Raw genomic sequence first — 25,091 nt, 5'->3', positions numbered from 1 at the left:
CTGCCTTCTGGCCCTTGTCACTGGACTCCTGTACCTCGTTAGTCTCATTTGGTTTTATGGGGCTGTCCACTCCCAGGCTGAACAGTGAACCTTGGAGGTAGCCTCATCACTGAGCTAAAAGGTTGTCTGAGGGCCATACTCTCGGGGTTTCTCCAGTCTCCTTTAGGCCAGTAAATCTGGTCCTTTTTTTGTGAGTTAGAATTATGCTCTACATCCTTCTGCATCTCTGTCCAGAACCCTCTGTTGCGATCCTGGTCAGAGAAGTCAGTGGTGGTAGCTAGGCAGCATCAAATATTTTTTTTCCTTCACTTTTAAAATACAAGATGTGAATGGGACTAGTGCGTTTTTGGTTGTATGCATGTTAGCTGTATCATGTTAGGTGTATTTAGAGATTGTGTATGGTTTAAGGAGATGGGCACAGGTGCCAAGTTGACAAGGGGTAGACTGTAATGGTTAAGGTTGTGTGACAACTTACCTGGGCCATGATTCTTGATGGTTTGGCAGTTATGTAATGATGAAATTCTGCATCATGTAATGATGTAGTTATCCTCCATTTTGTGATATACTGTAATCACCTCCATGATGTGATCTGATGTGATCGGCCCATCAGTTGTAAGGATAGTTTCCTCAGGGGTGTGGCCTGCATCCAATATATATGGATGGTCTGGCAAAGCTCACTGGCTTTTGCTTGCTTTGGAACCTGTGCCTGGCTTGTTATCACCTGACCTCTGGTTCTTGGGACTTGAACCAGTGGCCTGCCATCTGACCTGCCGATCTTGGGTTCATCAGCCCCTGTAGCTACACAGTCAGGAGAAGCCTCCAGCCTGACGCCTGACCCATGGACTTGGGATTTGCCAGCCTGTACAAACTGCGTGAGCTATTTCCTTGAGATAAATCTCTGTCTTGCTCTCTCGGTTTATATGCATATATATGCTTCACTGGTTTTGCTTCTCTAAAGAACCAAGTCTAAGACAACATGTAAGTAAATATAAGAGACGAACAAACATATAATTTTAATTCTTCAAAAGTGAGGTGAGGGGACTTCTTATATTTATATATTTTCACTCTTCCTCAGTTTTCCCTATGTTCAGCTAAAGTGGCTACTAGGCCGAGGTTATCAGTATAGTTTGTGGCTATGATATAGAGCTGGCACTGTTGCCATAGTAAACTTCTGGTCTCAGGAATTCATTTTTTAAGCTGGAATTTATTATTATCTAATACCATATTACATTATGATATATAGATATATATTTCCGCCCCCCCACCTTGTTTTATCTACAAAATAAAAATAGGAAAATGTAAAGACCATACAAACTATGTTACTTAATAGTCTACGTTTAGAGGTTAAATGGAAGCTAATGAAGAAGAATTCTGTCTTACTGGATGTCTTCTTCATTAAATACAAACTATGAACAGACAACTCTGAAAGATGAGAAAGAATGGTGATCTTAAAGAAGGCAAACTATGGCCCATGAGCCAAATCTGGTCCACCATCTGTTTGTAAAGGAAGTTTTATTGGAACAGAGCCACACCAGGTGTCTCTGGCTACTTTTATGCTACAATGACAGAGCTGAGTAGTTAGGACATAAACATCCAGCTCACAAAGCCTAAAATATTCACTATCTGGTCCTTTACATAAAAGTTTGCCTAGCCCTGCCTTAAAGGATTAGGTACACACTTCTGAGCGTTACTCGAAATATCCAGATGCTACAGATAGACTTAAAGCAAAACTCACCGATATTAAACTTATTAAGCAATAAACTTACGATTTAGACTGGTGCCCACTTGACGTTTTAGAAGAAGGATTGTATCTTTCTAGAACAAAAAGAATGCAGAAATAAGCAAATGAAGTAAGAGTATTTAGATTGCAAAATGTCTGCCCTCAAAGAAATATTAATTAAAACAATGATACGATCATCATCAAGTTGGTTAACACTTAAAAGTATGATAACATGAGATGCTGGTAAGCATATGGGGGCAACAGGCATGTACACTTGCTGTTGGTAGGACTATAAACTCATACAATCTTTTTTGAGGGCAATCCGGTAATATTTATCTTATCAATATTGAAAATTCACATATCCACTGACCTAGCTATTCCAACGGAAGGAATTTCTCTTACAGGTGTATTAGAAGGAATACACATGTACATGCACACACACACATACAAGGACGTTTATTTCAGCATGGTTTAAACAGCAAAACTGGAAACAAATTAAATGTCTACCAATAGGGGACTAGTTAAATAAATTGCTGACGATCTGCTTCCACAAAGATTACTGCCAAGAAAACCCTATGGAGTTCATTTCTACTCTGTAACACGTAAGGTCACCTTAAGTTGAAATTGACTTGACAGCAATGGGTTTGGTTTTTATACAATATAATGCAATTTTAAGGCTAAAAAGAGAGTTTTATTTTAATATAGAAGTATCTCTAAAATAAAATAAGCGGAAAATACAAGCTAATAAAGAGTATACAGCTTATGATCCCATTTGCCAATGGTTAGCTTTCAGAGACAATGGTGGAGGGGTAGAAGGATGAGATTTTCTTAATAGAGGAGATAAACTATAAACTTTCTGGCCTATAGTTAGCTATTTTCTGCAAACCAACAAGTGTCATGTTCCTTTTTTCTGTAACTACATTGTCATAGATTGAATTGTGTTCCCCAAAAATATTTGTCAACTTCGCTGCATCATGATTCCCAGTATTGTATGATTGTGTATCATTCTGTAATCTCTTGTGACTTCCTTTTGTGTTGTAAACTCTATCACTATGATATAATAAGATGGATTGGTGGCAGTTTTACTGATGAGGTCTGTAAGATTAGATAGTGTCTTAAGCCAATCTCTTCTGAGATATAAAAGAGAGAAGCAAGTAGAGACACATGGGAACCTCACACCACCAAGAAAGGAGTGCCAGGAGCAGAGCATGTCCTTTGGACCTGAGGTTCCTGCCCTGAGATGCTCCCATACCAAGGGAAGACTGACTGATGCATCACAAGGACGTTCCTCCAGAGCCGACAGAGAGAGAAAGCCTTCTCTTGGAGCTCATGTCCTGAATTTGGACTTGTAGCCTACTGGACTTCTCTTTGTTAAAGCCATCCACTTGTTGTATTTCTGTTATAGCAGCACTAGATGACTAACACATACACATTTAAAGCAGAACTTAGAAATGGACATATAGTTATGGGAAGTTTGTTAACAACATTAAAGAGATATTCTTTTAGTTTCACCTCTTTGCTTAAAGATCACTAAGATAAGGATCACAAGTTCCACATTTCTATCTCCCAAAATAGGTTACCACCAGTTTAAATATACTTCCATCACTTAAGATGTTATCGTTCTTGGCAAAGAGAACACCTGTTTCATCACAGAGCTACATGGTGAAACGCAGACATTTGCAGTGGTTCCTAACCTTACCACTATCAATCAGCACAGCCACCATCTTTCAGGACCACATCTAAACTTCCTAATGTGATCTTCCCCTCAAGTTTTGCTAAGAGGCCAAGAGAGTTGGGGGTGAGAGTGGGGGTGGGGTATGTAGCAGACAGCAGCCTTTCTTTCCAAATGAGAAGGCCCAGGAAAAACAAATAGGGAGCTTATAGATATAGGAGGGTAAGAGCCATGTCAACTACAATGACCCCATCTTTCCTGGAGGTTTGGCCTTATAGGACCAAATTATCTTCGTGAAGGACATGGAAAAACAAATGGTCTTGGGTTTATGAGGTGCTCATCAAATTTAACTTTCAACTATTAGTTCAAACACTTAATAAAAATGCTTTATTTTAATCTCCAATAACCTACAATTCTTGATTTTTTAAAACATACCAAGATTCAGCTCAACCCAATTCTAATCATCAGATCATAAAAATGGGAATAAGACATGCAAAAAAATTATTAAAGCAATATCTGATGTGACCATGAGAATTGGAATGCTCAACAACAGATTAATTTCAAAACCAAAAGAAACTAAAATACTCACTTTGCTCTCCAGAGCCAAAACTGGACTGTTGAGACTCCTAGGGAAAAGGGATATAAAGTTATATTAAGAGAAAAGTTCGTTAGTGAAAAATGTTTCAAATTAAACTATTCAATTCCAACTAATTCAATGAACGTTCCTACTAGGTTCCTAAGAGTGAATAAAAGAGAAAACACGAAGAATTTAATCCCATCTGCCTTGGCAATTTTATGGTCAATAACGGACTTTCCGAGAGTTTAATACAAACAGCTTTAAGCTACCTAATAGTCTTTCTTTGTCATTCATTTCTTTTCAGCAGCATCCATGGTAGTCATATCCTAATTTAGAGCCTTAGGGAAGCAAATTATTTCAATTTAAGATCTTGGTCTTAAGAAAAAGCTTAATTTAAAAAAAGGTAATATTACAGAAGTAATATGTCATTTTACTCCCCCCTCGCCATACCTCCAATACCTTATAAACAAATAGCAGCTTGCGGAAGACACTGTATCATAGACTTCTTTGTAATTCCTATACTACCCCAGTGCCTGGCACTCAGAAAATACCAGTAGAAAGGATGCTAAACTGTTGCTGTCAGAACAGATGAGACATTCAACTTTCAAGATCAGAACAGCTGTTTCACATGTGCAAATTGTGCATTTTTCTAAGTGTGAGGTACAAGATGTAGGACCAAAATTATACATACATCCCTAAAAGTGTACTTAAAAATAATCACAATCTTCCTTTAATGACACAATCAACTGTGAAAAGCAATCTAAGTACTATAAAAGCCAAAATATGATTTTGCTGTTAAAAAGTATTATAAATAGAGCAGTGGCCAAGAGGCTCCTGCGAACTGTGTTAAAAGTGAAAGGATTCCCTGTCCACCTTCAACTGCTTATCATTTTATACTCATTTACCTGACAAATGGCCTAAAAGTTAGTAGCTGCCCAAGCTTTCAAGTAATCTCTGGCTCCCTTCCCTCACCTCTGAAAAGCAGGCTGGTCACCAAATACTGCTATATTCTACCTCCAAAACATCCACTGAACACAATACCATCTCCTCTCCATCTGAACTGCAAAGATTCTGGTTCTCACTTTTTTCATCTACAATGGCCATCTAGTGGACCTTCACGGTTCTAGTCTCCTTTCCTTTACTCAACCACAGCCTCCAGTTTACCTTTCTAAAGCCCAAATTTTAGTGTCATCATCACTCTCCTACTTTTCATAGAGCCTCCAACTGCTCTTGGTTTTTCCTAAGTATGAAACCAAAACTCTTGACACTCACTAATGTCTCTAAGTACTGGAAAAATAGTATGATAAGTAAAAACAGACAATAATGATTGTCTTTGCAACAATCCATGCAAATAAATTTAAGATGGCAATTGTGATAAGTACAATAAAGGGCAAATATATAGTATTATATAAGAGCTTACAACTGGTGTGTGTGTGTGTGTGTGTGTGTGTGTGTGTGGTGTGATCTAGCCAGAAAGATGAGTGAAGGCTTCCCTGAGGAAGTACCATTCAGGCTGAGATCTGAAAGACATGTAGGAAGTAAAGAAGGAGAGGAAGACAGAGTGAATGCTCAGGGTACAGGGAACAACATGTGTAAAAGCCAGAGGGGGAGGAAGCACAGCTAGTATGAGGGACTTACAAGCAGCCCATGGAGAGGAAAAAGTACAGGGGGAAGAGCAGTGAGAAGTAAGACTGAAAACATGACATTCATAGAAGCTTGATCATACATGGCCTTATAGACCGATCATATTAAAGATTTGTGTGTGCAGTTTATTAAGCAGAGGAGTTATACAATCACAGCTGCATATTGTAAAAATCACCCTATTAGCGGAAAAAAGCTTTGAGGAAACAAGATTGGAAATAACCCAGGAGACCACCGTAGTGGTTGAGACAGGATATGACTACAATCTGAACAAGTCGGTCTCCCAGTTTTTTTGATTATGCACTCCAACACTAAAAACTTTTATATTTGTGTATCTAAACTGTATTCACTTCTAGTTAACTAATACACACATTGTGTAAGATTAAAAAAAGGAGCCCTGGCGGCACAGTGGTTAAAGTGCTCGGCTGCTAACTGAAAGGTCAGCGGTTCGAAACCACCTGTGGCTTCGCGTGAGAAAGAGGTGGCAGTCTGCTTCCGTAGAGATTTACAGCCTTGGAAATCCTATAGGGTCACTATGAGTTGGAACTGACTCGACAGCAATGGGTAAGATTAAAAACTTGAAATTTTAAAGAGCTAAGATAGAAATAAAATATTTTAAGAGTAATTTTAAAATTATATTTATCAATGGCCAACAAAATCTTTCTTATACACATACACAAATATATGAGTGATTCAAAGTTCTGACACTAGGATTGGCTTATTTTGATACTAAGTTTCATCGGATGTCACAAAGACATAGTAATACAAATGGAAGAAATGCTATACTTACTAAATCATGATACCAAATTTCAATTGTATCCCTTAATTATGCAAAGCTTTCTTCTGAAATTCAGCTAGTAGATTTCCATGTTCCCTGATGTAAATCAGTTTTTCAAGTTATTAAGCTTGCATTTTAATACGTTTAGCAAATAGGTTCAAGTCCCACTAAGTTTAGAAAATTCATTCCAAGTCTTTAAAGTCTGCATATATGACAGTCTGCTATAGACTTTATCAACAACAACAAAATACATAATGCGGCAACATTATTTTGTAAACGCTCTTTCCCTTGCATGAGTTTTATTTAGGAAGGCAGTTACTTTTTCATTCATTGTTAAAACATCATCTTTACCCTGAAGAGACAAGAGGGTTTAATTAATTTATTTTTAATATAATGCTAGGAAGTATACTATTGAAACCATTTGTTATCACTGAAAAGATCTGGCATATTTGGGAGTGAGGGAAGAAGGGAGGAAGAGAGAAAGAGATCTGAGATCTCTCATATCATGAAACAACTTCTATGTTAGAATGAAAAATATTCTGGATCACTCCCCATCTCATTACAGAGTACACTGTAAATAACATGATTTTATAAACAAGTTAAACACATTCCACAATGTTTTGGACACTTCTAGCTTCAGCCTCAATGCTGCAACACTGGCAGCGAGCATAAACTGCATGTGTGGTGACACTGCTCTCACCGTGCCCTGGCATCTTTTCTGTAATTCTTGTTAAAGCAGCCACTACATCAATGGTACCACACACGTTCGCCATTTAAAAATAAAAAAGAAGTGATTTACAGTCTGGGAGGTGTCTTCTCTCTGGTATATCTTTCCTTGAGTGGTGCAAAACAAGTAGCTCTTGAAGTGGTTTATGACTGAAAATGAATCCAACAAATATCTTAAGCTGCGACATACTAGAAGCCACCTGTACTTTTATTCGTCTATATATAACTAGCTTCACACACTGCATGATTTATTCAAATACTTGCTTCTTAAATCTTCAGCTTTGCTTTCTAAACCTCTTTCAATAGTGTTTGCTGACAAAAAAATGCATTTTAGTATGTTCTCACTGTTCTGGTTTTCAGTCATTTTCACTGGAGCAGAAAGATCAAGCGTTTGAACAAGGGTAGAGGGCACTAAGAAAAATCTCAAAAGAGGTTTTAAATAAAATTTTATTAAATTTGATGTATGTTTAAGTACTGAACTGAGTACCACATAATTCAAACTATCGTGGAGTATGAATCATGATGCCTTCACAGTTATATCAGTCAGCACCTCAAGGCACATTATACACTAAAAGCAAGGTAAATGATGTAAATGCATATTCAAATTAGTGTCGATGGCCTGGAGTTGCTGTCACTGTTATATCTGCTTATGGCATCGTTGTTTCTACTTTGTACCATGGCTGATAAAGAGCTCCTACTAAGAACAGAAAAGTAACAGCTCTGCCATTTTCTTGATCACTCATAAATATATTTGTGTTATTTCCAATCAGTAGTTTCATTGTAGGAATATTTTTAAAGCCACTTGTGCATTAGTGAAGATCTGTTGAATACAATCTGTAAATCCTCTTAACCACGCACACTTAAACTGCAATATGCCATAGCTAGGAAAAGCAAATGAACAAAAGCAACTCTGTCAACTTTTCCATGCTGAGAAGACTTGGACTTCTCTGGGATACCTAAAGTACCAGAAATAAAATGTGACCATCTGCCATTCAGATCAAGAGAAATATTAATATGATTCTTCTGTTTTGTTTCAAAGATAGAAAAATAATTGAGATTTCAGAACTAGAAAATACAAACAAATAAAAATTCTAATTTGTTTTCCACTCCCCAACACACACTACTCTGGGGTATATGCTTCTCACTTTGGAAACCATTAATTTCCTATGTTGTTGTTGTTAGGTGCCATCGACTCGGTTCCGAATCAAAGCAACCCCACGTACAACAGAACGAAATATTGGCTGGTCCTGCATCATCCCCACAATCGTTGATATGCTTGAGCCCACTGTTGCAGCTACTGTGTCAATTCATCTCCTTGAGGGTCTTCCTCTTTTTCCCTGACCCTCTACTTTACCAAGCATGATGTCCTTCTCTAGGGTCTGGTCCCTCCTGATAACATGTTCAAAGTACGTAAGATGAAGTCTCGCCATCTCTGCTTCTGTGAAGCATTCTGGCTGTACTTCTTTCAAGAAAGATCTGTTTATTCTTCTGGCAGTTGATGGTATATTCAATATTCTTTGACAACACCATAATTCAAAGTCATCAATTCTTCTTCGGTCTTCTTTATTCACTGTCCAGCTTTCGCATGCATATGAGGCAACTGAAAATACCACAGCTTGGGTCAAGTGCTCCTTAGTCCTCAAAGTGACATCTTTGCTGTTTAACACCTTAAAGAGGTCTTCTGCAGCAGATTTGTCTAATACAATAGAGGTTATCTGATTTCTTGACTGCTGCTTCCACAGGTGTTAAATGTGGAGACAAGTAAAACAAAATCCATGACAACTTCAATATTTTCACCGTTTATCATGATGTTGCTTATTGGTCCAGTTGTGAGGATATTTGTTTTCTTTATGGTAAGGTGTAATCCATACAGAAGGCTGTAATCTTTGATCTTCATCAGTAAGTGCTTCAAGTCCTCCTCGCTTTCAGCAAGCAAGGTTGTGTCATATGCATATCACAGGTTGTTAATGAGTCTTCCTCCAATCCTGACGCTGCGTTCTTTTTCATATAGTCCAGTTTCTTGAATTATTTATTCAGCGTACAGATTAAATAAGTATGATGAAAGGATACAATTTTAAACCATGCAGTATCCCCTTGTTCTATATGAATGACTGCCTCATGCTCTATGTACAGGTTTCGCATTAGCACAATTAAGTGTTCTGGAATTCTCATTCTTTGCAATGTTATTCATAATTTGTTATGATCCACACAGTCAAATGCCTTTGCGTAATCAATAAAACGCAGTAAACATCTTTCTGGTATTCTCTGCTTTCAGCTGGGATCCATCTGGTATCAGGAATGATATCCCTTGTTGCACATCCTTTTGTGAATCTAGCTTGAATTTCTGGCAGTTCCCTGTCGACGTACTGCTGCAATCAGTTTTGAATGACCTTCAGAAAAATTTATCTTGCATGTGATATTAATGACAGTGTTTGATAATATCTGCATTCTGTTGGAATTGCCTTCTTTGGAATGGGCACGTGTATGGATCTCTTCCAGTCGACTGGCCAGGTAGCTGTCTTCCAAATATCTTGGCATAGATGAGTGAGCACTTCCAGCATTGCAGCTGTTTGTTGAAACATTTCAATTCATATTCTGTCAATTCCTGGAGCCTTGTTTTTTGCCAATGCCTTTTGTGCAGCTTGGACTTCTTCCTTCAATATCATCGGTTCTTGATCATAATGCTACCCCTTGAGGTGGGTGAACATCAACCAATTCTTTTTGGTACAGTAACTCTGTGTATTTCTTCCATCTTCTTTTGATGCTTCCTGTGTTGTTTAATATTTTGCCCACAGAATCTTTCAATATTGCAATTTGAGGCTTGAATTTTTTCTTCAGTTCTTTCAGCCTGAGAAATGCTGAGCATGTTCTTCCCTTTTGGTTTTCTATTTCCAGGTCTTTGTACATTTCATCATAATACTCTGTCTTCTCCAGCTACCCTTTGAAATTTGTTCAGCTCTTTTATGTTATCATTTCTTCTATTTGTTTTAGTTACTCTACGTTCAAGAGCAAGTTTCAGAGTATCCTCTGACATCCATTTTGGTCTTTTCTTTCTTTCCTGTCTTTTTAATGACCTTTTACTTTCTTCATGTATGATGTCGTTGATGTCATCCCACAACTCGGCTGGTCTTCGGTCATTAAGTGTTCAGTGTGTCAAATCTATTCTTGACATGCTCTCTCAATTCAGGTAGGATATCCTCGAGCTTGTACTTTGGCTCTCCTGGACTTGTTTTAATTTTCCTCAGCTTTAATTTGAACTTGCATATGAGTAACTGATGGTCTGTTCCACAGTCGGCCCCTGGCCTTGTTCTGACTGATGATACTGAGCTTTTCCATTGTCTCTTTGCACAGATGTAATCGATTTGATTCCTGTGTATTCCATCCAGCGAGGTCCATGTGTGCAGTCACTATTTATGTTGTTGAAAAAAAGCAACTGCAGTGAGTTATCATTGGTCTTGCAAAATTCTATCATGCGATCTCTAGCATCGTTTCTACCTCCAAGGCCATATTTTCCAACTACCGCTCCTTCTTCGTTTCCAACTTTCACATTCCAATCATCACTAATTATCAATGCATCTTGACTGCATGTTTGATCAACCTCAGATTGCAGAAGTTGGTAAAAATCTTCAATTTCTTCATCTTTGCTTTAGTCGTTGGTGCATAAATGTGAATAATAGTTGTATCAACTGGTCTTCCCTGTAGGAGTATGGATATTATCCTATCACAGACAGTGTAACTTACTATGAAACCAAAAACCAACACCAAACCCACTGCCATCAATTCCAACCCACAGCAACCCTACAGGACAGAGTAGAACTGCCCCATACAGTTTCCAAGGCTATAATCTTCACGGAAGCAGACTGCCACATCTTTCTCCTGTGAAACAACTGGTGGGTTCGAACTGCCGACCTTTTGGTTAGCTGCCGAGGGCTTAATCATGTGTCATTATAGCAAATACTACAATAAAGATAGAGAAAAATGAATGGAATTGAGACATAATAAAGGAGGTAAAATCATTAAGACTTAAGTGCTTGACAGTCTGTGGGGAAGGATGGAGATGTAAGTGCCAAGGAAAACTCCTGCGAGGTTTTTCTAGCTTCACTAAGATAGGAAACGCTAGAAGAGAACCACGATTGTTTTCTCCTTCTTCGCTTGTTGGTTGGGAAAAGCAGAGAGAATAATGAGTTCTCCCCAGACGATGTCTCAAAGGCACCTGAAACTTAACATCTATGAAGCATCAAGCATACAGCTGAATATATGTATCTAGAATTCAAGCAAGATCTGGGATTAAGATAAAAATTCATGAAAAACCTAGGTAAAGAGGAATAGGGTACAAAGAGAAGATAACTTAGGACTGCATGCCCAAATGAACACTAGTATATAATTTTTTTCTTTCTTTTGTATTATTTTATTACTATAACCAAATGATTGGCACACAGGGGCAAATCATTTCTTCTTTTGCATTCCCTTAGAGCATACAGCACAATGCCTGGAACACTTACTTGTGAAGGCAGAGGTAGAGATAGAGGAGAAAAAGGAGCAGCCAGGGAAACAGTAAATCTGGAAAAACAATGTATAATGAGAACCAAAGGAAGAAAGAGAACAATATCTAATGCTCATGAGAAGCCCAATGAAAATGGGAAATAAAAAACATTACTTGGATTTGCCAAAACAGGCCATTGGTGACCTTAATGAAAATGGTTTGCATGAGGTATTGAGGATGGAAGCTAGATCACACTGGACTGAGCTAGGGATTACATGGGACAAAAATAAACAGCAAATACAAACCCTTCTTTAAAAAGTATGATCGTAAGGAGGACTGGCTGGAAAATGATGCAGAATAAGGGGATTTTTTGTTGTTGTTGTTTTTAAGTAGGATAGATGTTTAAGCGACTGATATACAGTAAAACCTGCCAAAGCCAGAACCTGTGCAAGGCGGAAACCTGTCAGAGAAGGAAAACTCTAATATTTTCCACTAAAAGAGAGCAATGGAAAAGTAGTAAAACTATACCTTGTTAAAGGCAGAAAACCTGTGAGATCCAGAAAAACAAGGCAGTCTTGTAGAGTTCTGGCTCTCACAGGTTTCACTGTATATTCACTACATCAGCTCTCATCCTGAACTCAACTTTCCACCACCTGGCACTTGCTAACGCTCTTTCAGACCTACCAATGTGTGTGAAGTTCTCTCTGTTGTGCTCTCTATCTTCCCATGTCCCTCTGGGACTCATACACTTCTTCAAATCCGAGTTGATGTGACCTCCACTAGGAAAACCCAAAACACCCACTGCCGTTGAGTTGATTCCAACTCATCCCGACCCTACAGGACAGAGCAGAACTATCCCATAGGGTTTCCAAGGCTGTAAATCTTTACAGAAGCAGACTGCCACATGTTTCTCTTGTGGAGCAGCTAATGGGTTCAAACCACTGACCTTTTGGTTAGCAGCTGAGCGCTTAACCAGTGCATCACCAGGGCTCCTTCCTCTAGGAAACTATTCCCAAATTCCCTAGGTATCACAATTTCCTGCCTTCTCTGTCCTCTCATTGGACATGGTCCATGTGATTGGTGCACAAGGAGAAAAAGAACCTATTAAAGTTTCATATAAAGCTTTCATCTATATGACAAACGAAGAAGTTGCACCCACTGAAAACTGAATGAAACAAGCTACCTGTAAAATCAACTCAACCTAAGCAATGACGATTAACTGGCTAACTGAGGTATTTCAGAAATATCAAAAATCTAAACACAGTTACCTGAGTATATATATTCTAATTAATTCATTCAACAAACATTTACCGAACGGCTACGATGTGCTGGGCACTATTCCAGGCACTGGCACATACTAATCTAATTGCTTGTTTGAAGTATCCATCTTAGACAGAGCAGAGACAACATCTAAATTGTTCTATGTTATAACCACAGTAATCAGTACACTGCTGGACATGGGGTTGTTCCAGACATATGGTGAATATGTGCAAAGGAAGTCAAAAGCTATAATATTCTCTAAACTATTACTGGAAAATCTACCAGCCTACTCCAACTATACCCATTCACTCTTCTTTCCCCCCAGTGATAAAGAACCACCTAACTGTTTTCTTTTCTAAGGCCAATCCCCTCTACTTCAGAACTGAAGCCTAACCCCTCCTGTAGAGATTTCTTAAGGTCACCTTCTCTCTTTCTCACATATCATTTATTTTTCCCTTTTTACTAAATCATTATGATCAGCATATCAATATCACAAAATATCTTCATCTTATAAAAACCCCACCAACATCACAATATCCTTCTAAGTACTAACAAATTTCCCTGCTCCTTTTTACAGAAAAATGCCTCCAAAGAAATCTTTATATATTATCTCCAATATCTTTTGAACCCACTACAATCAGTCTTTTGCCCACAGCTTTCTACTAAAAATGTTTTCATCATTAATAAAGAACACAGTGTCAAATCTAATGCCTCAAACATAGTAGGAACTTAGTAACATCTGTTTAATACATACGTAAATATATCAAACCTTTAGAGATAAAACCCACAATGTATGAGACCAAAAATTTATTAATGGGATTAGCAGCAGATTAGACATTGCAGAATAAAATTTTAGTAAAACAGAACACGTAGTGATAGAAACTATCCAAAATGAATGGTGAGTTGAGGGACAACTTGAAGGGACCAACGATACATGAAATTGGAGTCCCTAAAGAAGAGGGGAACAAAGAGTGGGGTTTACAGAAAAAAATTTTGAGGAAATGAAGGGTAAAAGTTTTTCAAGTTTGATGAAAACTATAAACTCAAAGTTCCATGAAGCTCAATAAGACCCAAACACAAGAAAGATGAAGAGAACTACTCCAAGGCCTATCAGATTTGAATAGTTTAAAATTAGTGATTAAAACCAAAAAATAATCTTAAAAGCAGCCTGAAGAAAAGAAGACACATTATACACAGACTAAGAAAGACAAGAATAACAACAGGTCACATATCAGAAAACAATGCAAGCCAAAAGATAGTGGAATATTTGTTAACCTTAAATTCTATACCCAACAAAAATGTTAATTAAAAAAAAAAAAAGAGCAAAGATGAAATACCTTTTTTTCCAGACCTACAAAAGCTGAAAAAATTCATCACCAGCGGACAAGCACGAAAAGAAATGTTATAAAGTATGTCCTCCAGGCAGAAGGAAAATTATATCAGAAAGGAATCTGGATCAAGACAAAGGAATGAAGAGCAGAAGGTAACTATATGGGGAAATATAAAACATGTTTTTTCCTATAGACTGCTTAAAACAAAATTAATAATGTACTGTAGGATTTATAGCATATGTGGAAATAAAATATATACAATAGTACAAATGCGGGAAGGGAAGAAACACAAGCATAACGTTGAAAAAGCCTTATAAATAAAAAAGAATGGTATAATATTACTTAAGACAGGCTATGATAAATTGAAGACACATTCTACAACACTGCAGCAAACATTAAAATAACACAACAAAGAGTTATAGCTAATAAGCCAATAAAGAAACGTAATCATAAAAAATACTCAAGTCCAGCACAACTAGATGATGCGCAGCTAGCACCACGGACTGCTCTGACAGGGATCACAACAGATAGTCCCGGACAGAGCTGGAGAAAAACGTAGAACAAAATTCTAACTCACAAAAAAAGACCAGACTTACTGGTCTGACAGAGACTGGAGAAACCCCGAGAGTATGGCCCCTGGACACCCTTTTAACTCAGTACTGAAGTCACTCCTGAGGTCCACCCTTCAGCCAAAGATTAGACAGGCCTGTAAAACAAACAATAATACACATAGATCAACCATGTATATAAGACTAAATGGGCACACCAGCCCAGGGGCAAGGACGAGAATGCAGGAAGGGACAGTAAAGCTGGAAGAATGGAAATGGGGAACATGGAAAAGGGCAGAATGTCGACACGTTGTGGGGCTGGCAACCAATGTCACAAAACAATATGTGTATTGTTTAATGAGAAACTAATTTGCTCTGTAAACCTTCACCTAAAACACAATTAAAAAACAAAAAACTCAAGCTGTAAGAAGAGGGGAAAAAAAAAACCTCACCACCAGATGGGACAAGTAGATATCAAAAAGCAGGATGGAAGATTGAAACCCAATCATATTAACAATCACGTTAAATGCAAATGGTCTAAGCACCCTAATTAAAGAGCAGAGAGTGTCGGACTGGATTAAAAAACAAGATAAACTTATATGCTACCTACAAGAAATACATTTGAAATATAAGGACACAGGTAAGAAATAAAAGAATGAAAAAAAGGTACACCATGGTAATACTTATCAAAAGAAATTATATTAATACTACTAATATCAGGCAAAATCAATTTTATAGTAAAGTATATGATAAGGAGTTTCTAAAATCAAACTGAGGCTCTCAGCAAGGCCAAAATGGCTGATGACCAGGCTCTCAACAGAGGGTTAATCTAGATCACTCTGAGTAAGCAGGAAAGGGAGACAGGAAGAAAAGTAATGTATATGCTTAGAATGTTCCAGGAAGCATGTAATGCCAATGCATACCTAGGAACGTATGTTTTGCACAGATGGTATTCTGGAAGGAGATAAGATTAAGAGCCATACTTGAAATGATTTTTGTGGGATTAGTCATGGCTAACATTGTATAAAGGAGCCCTGATGGCGCAGTGGTTAAGCACTTGGCTGCTAACTGAAAGGTCAGTGTTTCAAACCTACCAGCCATTCCACAAGAGAAAGATGTGGCAGTCTGCCTCTGTAAAGATTAGCCTTGGAAACCCTATGGGGCAGTTCCACTCTGTTCAATAGGGTCGCTATGAGTTGGAATCTACTCAACGGCAATGAGTTTGGTTTTTTTGATTTTTAACTTTGTGTATAAAAGCTCAACTCTGTCTCCAGAAAGACGGAGCATTTTGGAAATCTTCCTGAATGCTGCCTGATTCAAATTGTTATATTCCCTCAGTAAAACTCCTTACATTTGCTTTCAATAGACTTGAGACTTTAACATGTATCATCAGGATTGAAGGGTTCATTTCATAATGATAAAGGGGTCAATTCATCAAGAGCTAAAAATAATTTTAAATGTTTTCATACCTAGTAACAGCACTTGAAAAAAGATGAAGAAATGAACAAGCAAAGATAAACAGACAAATCCAAAATTATGTTCAGAGATTAATATCCCTCTCTCAATAACTGACAGGAGGAGGAGAATGAAAGTCAGTAAGAAACCAGAAAACTTGAATAACACTACAAACCAACTTGACCATATTGACACAGAACACTCAACAACAGCAGAATATACATTCTTTTCAAGTGTGCACAAAACAATTACCAAGATAGACTATATTCTTGACCATGGATTAAGTTTCAATAAATGTAAAAGAATTAAAGTCATACAAAGTATGCTCTCTGACCACAGTGGAATTAAATTACAAATCAGTATAATAAAATATGTGAAAAATCTCCAATATTTGTGAACTATTCATTATGAACTGAATTGCGTCCCTCCAAAATATGTACTGAAATCCCGGCCATATGCTGTTATGATTTAATCATATATTTAAATCAGTTTGCCTTGGGTAGAGCAGATTACTTCCCATAATGTAATGTAATTACCTTACCTTTCATGTAATGTAATCATCTTCCATAGTGTCATCTAATGTAATATAATCAATGGATCAGTTGAGGTCATAACAGTGTAGGGTGGATCCTAAATCCAATCTCTTCTGAGTTATAAAAAGAGCAGTATAAAAATACAGAAAGACAGATACCATGTGAGGATCGCCTACAAGCTAAGGAACCAAGGAATGCACAGGACTACTTACAAGGAAGGAACTGGTATTCTTGAGACCCTGATTTGAGCTTTTAGCTAAGTTTCTACTCTTCAAAGCCATCTGCTTGTGGTGTTTCTGTTACAGTAGCACTAGGTAACTAAGACACTAAACAACTCTCCAAAATAACCAAAGTAACAAAGAAGAAATAGAAACAGAATAAAAATGAAAGTAAAACATATCAAAATGTGGAATACAGATAAAGCACTGTTTAGAGGGAAATTTATAGCACTGAAAGTCTATATCAGAAAATAATATTAAATAAAAGATATCAAATCAATGACCTCAATTTCCAGCCTAAGAAATCTGAAAAGAGAAGAGGAAATGAAATGCAAAAAAAGACAGCAGACGAATGAAGTAATAAAGATCAGAATGAATGCAATAAAAAAAAAATTTATACAGAGGGAAAAAAACTAGCTCTTTGATAAGATCTATAAAAATGACAAACCTCTAGCCAGAGTAACCAGGGAAAAAAAGAGATAATAAATTATAATTAACAGGAATAAGAGAAGTGGCATGATTACAGATACTAAAAGGATAATAAGGGATTATTATCACAAACTTCATACCAAATAAATTTGACAACTACATAAAATGGACAAATTCCTTTTAAGACACAAACTGCCAAAACTCATTCAAGGAGAAATAGATAACATGAACAGCCATGAATCTATTTAAGAAATTAATGTTTAGTTTGGAATCCCTGGGTAGCGCAAACAGTTAAGCCCTCAAATATTAACTGGAAAGGTGGTGGTTAGAAGCCACTCGGAGGCATCTTGGAAGGTCTGGTGATGTGCTTCCAAAAGGTCACAGGCTTGAAAACCCTCTGGAGTGTAGCTCTGCACACATAAGGTCATCATGAGTCGGAATGAACTTGATAGCAACATTTTTTTTTAAATGTTTAGTTTAAAAACTTTCCACAGAAAGCTCAAGGCCCAGAGGGCTTCACTGGTGAATTCCACCAAATATTTAAGGAAGAAATAATACAAATTATACATAAACTGTTCCAGAAAATTGAAGAAGAAATATGTCCCATCTCATTCTACTAGATTAGCATTACTCTTATAGCAAAATCAAGCAAAGATATTATAAGAAAACAGAATTACAGACCAATATTCCTCAGGAACACAGATGCAAAAATTCTAAAACAAAAAATTTTTTATTTGAAAATCAAATTCAATGTCAAGTGGATAATACATAATGACTATGTGGAATTTATACTAGAAATGTAGGACTGGTTTAAAATTCAAAAACTAATCAATCACCATATTAACAGACCAAAAAAAAAAAAAAAATCCTATAATCATCTCAATAGGTTCAAAGAAACATTCAACAAAATTCAACATTCATTACTGGTAAGAACTCCCAGGAAAACAGGAATCAAAGGGAAGTTCCTCAACTTAATAAACGACATCTACAAAAATCCCACAGCAAACATCATAGTTAATGGTGAAAGACTGAATACGTCCCCTCTATGATCACAAACTAAGCAAGAACATCCACTTTCACCACTTCAATTCAATACTGTACTAAGGGTTCTAACCAGAGAAGCAGAGTAATAAAAAGAAATGAGGCATCCAGTTTGAAACACAATTGTGAAACTCTTTATTCATAGATATGATCATCTAAGTAGAGAATAATATTCAATCTACAAAAATGCTACTGAAATTAAGTAAATTTAGCAAGGTTACAAGATAAAAGAACAAATTAAATTTTATTTCTATAAACTAGCAAGGAAAACCAGATACTGAAAATTTTTATAATATACTATTTTCAATAGCATTAAAAAAATGAAATACTTAAGGATAAGTCTGTGCAAAAGATGTGCAAGACCTGCACTATGAAGACTATAAAACATTGCTAAAGCATATTAAACTAGACCTAAATAAATTGAGAGTGATAAGTGTTCATGGGTCAGAAGATCCAATATTGTTAAGAAGTCAATTCTCCCCAAATGGATCCATATATTCAATGCAATCCCTATCAAAATCTCAGCAGGCTTTTTCATAGAAATTGACAAGATGATTCTAAAATTTACATGCAAATGTAAGGACCTAGAAAAGTCAAAACAACTTTGAAAAATAAGACTATAATTAGAGGACTTATATTTATGTAGCATTATAATAAGTCTTAAAGTCAGATAATCAAGACCAGGTGGTATTGGCATCAAACTAGACAAACCGACCAACGAAACAGGACATAGTCAGAAATATATCCACATATATATATGATCAACTGCAATGATAAAAGCAATTCAGTTCATAGAAAAGCTGTTTCAACAAATGATGCTGGAACAACTGGATATCCATATGAAAAAAGATGAACTTCATACCATGTCACCATGTACAAAAATTAAAATGCATCACAGATCTAAATGTAACACCTAAAATTATAAAAGCTCTAGAAAAAAATACAGGAGAAAATCTTTGTGACCTTGGGTTAGGCAAAGTTTCTTAGATGCCAAAAACATGATCCATTTTAAAAAAAAAAAAGAAGATTGATGAATTAGACATCATCAAAATTAACTTCTGCTCTTTGAAAGGAAACTAGTAAGAGAATGAAAAGGCAAACCACAGACTGGAAAAAAAAATTTGTAAATCACATGTCTGATAATTCTTTGTATCAGGAATATATGAACAATTCTCAAAACCAAATAAAAAGACAACAATCTGGTAAAAAATGGGCAAATGAGTTAAACAGACACTGCACCAAAGAAGACATACAGATGGCAAATAAGTACATAAAAACAAACAAAATATCAGTCACTAGGGAAATGTAAATTAAAGCCACAGTGTGGTACACAACTGCTAGAATGACTAAATTTTAAAAAGACTGACCATACTAAACGTTAGTAAAGATGTGGAACAACTGGAACTCTCATATTGCTGGCAAGAGTATGGAAAATATTGGTTTTTAAAAAATGGTTTTTTGAAAGCTAAATATATATCTACCATATGGCCCAACTACTCCACTCATAGGTATTTACCCAAGAGAAATAAAAGTATATGTCCATACAAAGACTTGTATACAATATTCACAGCAGCTTTATTTTTAATAGCCAAAAACTAGAAACAAAATATTCATCAGCAGGTGAACAGATAAATTGTGATATAATCTCAAAATTGAGTACTACTTAGCAATAAAGAAGAATAAACTATCTATATATGCAACAATATGGATGAACCTCAAAATAATTATGCTGAGTAAAGAAGCCAGACCAAAAAAAGAATACATATAATATCATTTATATCTAGGCTGATATAAAATTCTAGAAAATGAAAACTAATCTATAGTGAAAGAAATCAGCTCAGTGGTTGCCTAAGGATGCGGTGGAGGGGAAGGAAGGAGGCATTACAAAAGATCATAAAAAAAAACTTCTGAGGCTGATATATATTTTAGTTATCTTAATTGTGATAGTTTTACAGGTGTACACATATTTAAAAGCTTATCAATCTGTATACTTTAAATATGTGCTGTTTATTGTATGTCAATTATTCCTCAATAAAGCTATTTAAAAGGAGACACTTGACTATTTAGAATTTTTTAAATAATGTACTGAGGTTTATAACATACAGATAAGTAACATGTAAGATAACAGCACAAAGAGCAAGAAGAGGGAAATGGAGTTATACTATACCACATAGTTAAACTATATGTAAAATGGTATATTATTTTAAGCTAGTTCTGATATACTGAAATGTAAATTGTAAATCCTAGAGCAACCACACCAGATACACACATCAGAAGAAAATCTGGAGGACTCACATTTCTCAATTTCAAAATTTACTACAAAGCTACAGTAATCAAGACTGTGTGGTATTGTCATAAGGACAGATATATAAATCAATAAAATAGAATTCAGAGTCCAGAACTACATTTTCACATTTATGGTCTATTTATTTTCAACAAGGGTGCCAAGACAATTCAATGGGGGAAAGAAAAAGCTTTTCAACAAACGGTGATCGGACAAGTTGGACTATTAACTCACATAGTATACAAAATTTAACTCAAATGTGAGAACAAACAACTCTTAGAAGAAAACATGACATACATCTCTGTGACCTTAGATTGGGCCATGGTTTCTTATATATTATGTCACCAAAAGCACAAGCAACAAAAGAAAAAGATAAATTGGATTTCATCAAAATAAAAAAACTTTTGTTCTTCAAAGGACACCGTTAAGAAAGTGAAAAAACAACCCACAGAAAGGGGCTGTATTTGATAAGAGACTTGTATCCAGAATATAAAAGAACACCTACAACAGAATAATAAAAAGACAAACAATGCAATTAAAAAATGGGAAAAGGATCTGAATAGGTGTTTATCCACAGAAATAAATGACCAATAAGCACATGAAAAGATGCTCAACATCATTAGCCATCAAAAAAAACAAACAAACCAAACCCACTGTCCTCGAGTTTATGTCGACTCATAGCGAACCTGTAGGACAGATCAGAACTGACTGCCCCGTAGGGTTTCCAAGGCTGTAAATCTTTACAGAAGCAAAGCAAACTGCCACAGCTTTCTCCCAAGGAATGGCTGGTGGGTTCAAACCGCTGACCTTTTGGTTAGCAGTCTAACACTTCAACCACTGAGCCACCAGGGCTCCTTTCGTTAGCCATTAGGAAAATGCAAATCAAACCGTAATGAGATATCCTTCACACTCACAAGTATGGCTATAATCAAAAAGAAAGATAATAACAAATATTAGCAAGGATGTGTAGAAATTAGAATCCTAATGCACAGCTGATAGGATTTTAAAACAGTGCAGTTGCCTTGGAACAGTCTAGCAGTTCCTCAAAAAGTTAAACAGAGTTATCATATGACCCAGTAATTCCTCTCCTACATATATAACAAAAAAAAAAAAAAAGAAAACTTATGCCTACACAAAAACCTACCCACGAACGTTCACAGCAGTATTACTCATAATAGCTAAAAACTAGAAACAACTTAAACAGCCATAAATTGATGAATGGATAAGCAAAACGTGGTATATATCCATACAATGGAACATAATTAGCCATAAAAAGAAATGAAGTACTGATACATGGATAAATCTTGAAAACACGTTAAGTGAAAGAAGCCAGTTACAAAAGATCACATATTTATGGTTTCATTTATATGGAATGTCCAGAATATGCAAAACTTGAGACAGAACACAGACAAGTATTTTCCATGGGCTAGGGGAATTGGGGGAAGGGTGATTTTTAAAGGGTATGAGGTTTCTTTCTGAGGTGATATAAATGTTTTGTAACAGACTGTTGTAATGGCTGCTTGTTGTTATGTGCCATCAAGTCAATTCTGACCGATAGCGACCCTAAAGGACAGAGTAGAACTGGCCCCACAGGGTTTCCAAGTTGAGGCTGGTGGATTCGACTGTTGACGTTTTGGTGAGTAGCCCAGCTCTTAACCACTGAGCCACTGGGGCTCCGATGGTTGCATAACTCTGTGGATATAATAAAAACTACTGAATTTTAAATTTTCAATGGATGAACTGTATGGTATGTGAATTATATCTCAATAAAGTTGTTGCCAAAAAAAGGTAGGTATCACCCAGAATAATAAACTTATGTTCAAAGATTTTTCATAAACTTGAGCTTTGATACACAATTTAAAAAAAGTGTGCAAGAAGATAGGAATAGAAGGGAAATTCCTCAACATAATAAATGGCATTTATGAAAAACCCACAACTAACATCATATTCAATAGAGAACGGAGAGCCTTCTCATTAAGATCAGGAACAAGACAAGGATGCCCACTTTCACCATTGCTATTCAACATCGTTCTGGAAGTCCTAGCGAGAGCAACTGGGCGAGAAAATAAACAGTATCCAAATCGAGGATGAAGTAAAACTGTCCCCTTTTGCACATAACATGATCTTATACATAGAAAACACCAAATATTCTACAAGAACGTTATTGAACTAATAAATGAATTTGGCAGAGTGGCAGGGTACAAGGTCAATACACAAAAATCAGTTGGGCCTCTATATGTCAGCAATGAGCAACCTAAAAAGGAAATTAAGGAAATATTACCATTTACAATAGCACCTAAAAGAATAAAGTACCTAGGAATAAATTTAACAAGGAAGGGGAAAGACTTGTATACAGGAAATTATAAAACATTACTAAAAGAACTTTAAAAAAAACTATAAACAAAACCCATTGCTGTTGAGTTGATTCCAACTCATAGTGACCCTACAGGACAGAGCAGAATTGCCTACAACGTTTCCAAGGAGCAGCAGGTGGATTCAAACTGTCAACCTTTTGGTTAACAGCCGGGCTCTTAACCACTGTACCACCAGGGCTAAATAAATGGAAGGACATTCTGTGTTCATGGCTTGAAAGGCTTAATATGGTTAAGATGCCAATACAACCCACAGCAATCTATAAATACAACGCAATACCCATCAAAATTCCAATAGCTTTCTTTGCAGAAATGGAAAAGCCTATCCTCAAATTTATATAGAAGGGCAAGGCACCCCAAAGAGCTAAAGCAATCTTGAAGAAGAATAAAGTCGGAAGACTCACAATTCCTGATTTCAAAACATACTACAAAGCTACAGTAATTAAAACAGCCTAATACTGGTATAACAAGAGACGTATAGACCAAAAGAATAGAACTGAAAATGTAGAAATAAACACACAGATGTCTACGGTCAACTAATTTTTTCAGGGGTGCTAAGTCTACTCAATGGAAAAGAAAGAGTCTCTTCAATAAATGGCGCTGGGAAAACTGATACCACATGCAGAAGAATGAATCAGGATCTATGCCTTACACCATACACAAAAACTAATTAAAAATGGATCAAGGACCTAAATATGAAAAGTAAAACCATAAATTTTTTAGAAGAAAATACAGGGATGAGGCTGTGGAACCTAGTGTTTAGTGACAGAATAGCAGATATGATTAAGAAAAGCCTAAGCAACAAAAAACAGAATAGACAGATGGGACCTCAAAATAATGAACTACTTTTGTACATCAAGGAACTTTATCAACAAAGTGAAAAGACAACCAACAGAGTGGGAGAAAATTTTCAGAACCATATATCACATAAGGGCCTAATATCAAAAAAATATATAAAACTTCTATACCTTAACAACAAAAAGACAAACAATCCAATCAAAAAATGGGCAAAGGACTTAACAGTTCACCGAAGAGGATATTCAAACGGTCAACAAGCACCTGAAAAGATGCTCTCAACATCATTAGCCTTTAGGGAGATGCAAATCAATATCTCATCATCACCTCATATCACCTCACCCCCATTAGAATGGAAATGATTATTTAAAAAAAGGAAAACAATAAGTGTTGGTGAGGTTGTGGAGAAACTGGACTCCTCATCCATAGCTGGTAGTAATGTAAAATGGTGCAGCGACTGTGGGAAACAGTTTTGACAGTTCCTCAAAAAGTTGAACATAGAATTACCATATGACCCAGCAATCCCAATCCTAAATATATACCCATAAGAAGTAAAGGCAGGAACGCAAACAGAAACCTGTACATCAATGTTCACTGCAGCACTTTTCACAACAGCCAAAAGGTGGAAACAACTCAAATGTCCATCAATAGATGAACGGATAAGCAAAATATGGTATATACGCACAATGGAATACTATGCAGCCGAAAAGAGAAATTAATTCTGATGCATGCCACAACATGGATGAATCCGGAAAACATGCTGAGAGAAATAAGTCACAAAAGGGCAACTACTGTATGATCTCACTTATATGAAATAAGAAAATATAAAGAAACCAAAGATCATTAGTGGTTACCAGGGGTGCGAGGGAAGGGTGAAGGGCGAGTTTTTGTTTTGGGGACACTGAATTTATGTTTACAGTGGTAGAATGTTTTGGAGGAGGATACTGATAATTGTAGCACAACATGAAAAATATAATCAATGTCACTGAGTTCTAAATGTGGTAGTTGTTGTGTTGGCAAATGTTTTGGTGTATGTGTTTTCACCACAATTAAAAAATAAAAAGTGTAGGTATTAAATAATAAAGGAGATAAAATGGTGTCATGGTTTAAATTATGTCCCCCAAAAAATGTATCACTGTGGCTGGGCCATGATTCCGGGAATTGTGTGGTTGGCCTCCATTTTGTGATTGTAATTTTATGTTAAAGAGGATTAGGGTGGGATTGTAAC

The 25,091-nt window shown here is 36.4% G+C and overlaps 1 protein-coding gene across 4 annotated transcripts in view; it reads right to left on the bottom strand.

Moving 5' to 3' along the window:
* Positions 1–25,091, bottom strand: part of AFF4 (ALF transcription elongation factor 4) — a 103,968-nt gene that overhangs the window by 31,058 nt on the left and 47,819 nt on the right. For all 4 annotated transcript variants that reach the window (XM_004384727.1, XM_023738995.1, XM_023738994.1 and 1 more), the window contains 2 exons: positions 3,982–4,018; positions 1,767–1,815 (listed from right to left, as the gene is read on the bottom strand). In XM_004384727.1, coding sequence (XP_004384784.1) covers positions 1,767–1,815; positions 3,982–4,018 — 86 coding nt within the window. The remainder of the gene's footprint in view (positions 1–1,766; positions 1,816–3,981; positions 4,019–25,091) is intronic.

The sequence above is a fragment of the Trichechus manatus genome, unplaced genomic scaffold (assembly GCF_000243295.1).
Source record: "Trichechus manatus latirostris isolate Lorelei unplaced genomic scaffold, TriManLat1.0 scaffold00127, whole genome shotgun sequence".
In the NCBI taxonomy this organism is placed as follows: Eukaryota; Metazoa; Chordata; class Mammalia; order Sirenia; family Trichechidae; genus Trichechus; species Trichechus manatus.
The sequence above is the reverse complement of the archived record's forward strand: the minus strand, read 5'-3'. Positions and strand labels throughout refer to the sequence as shown.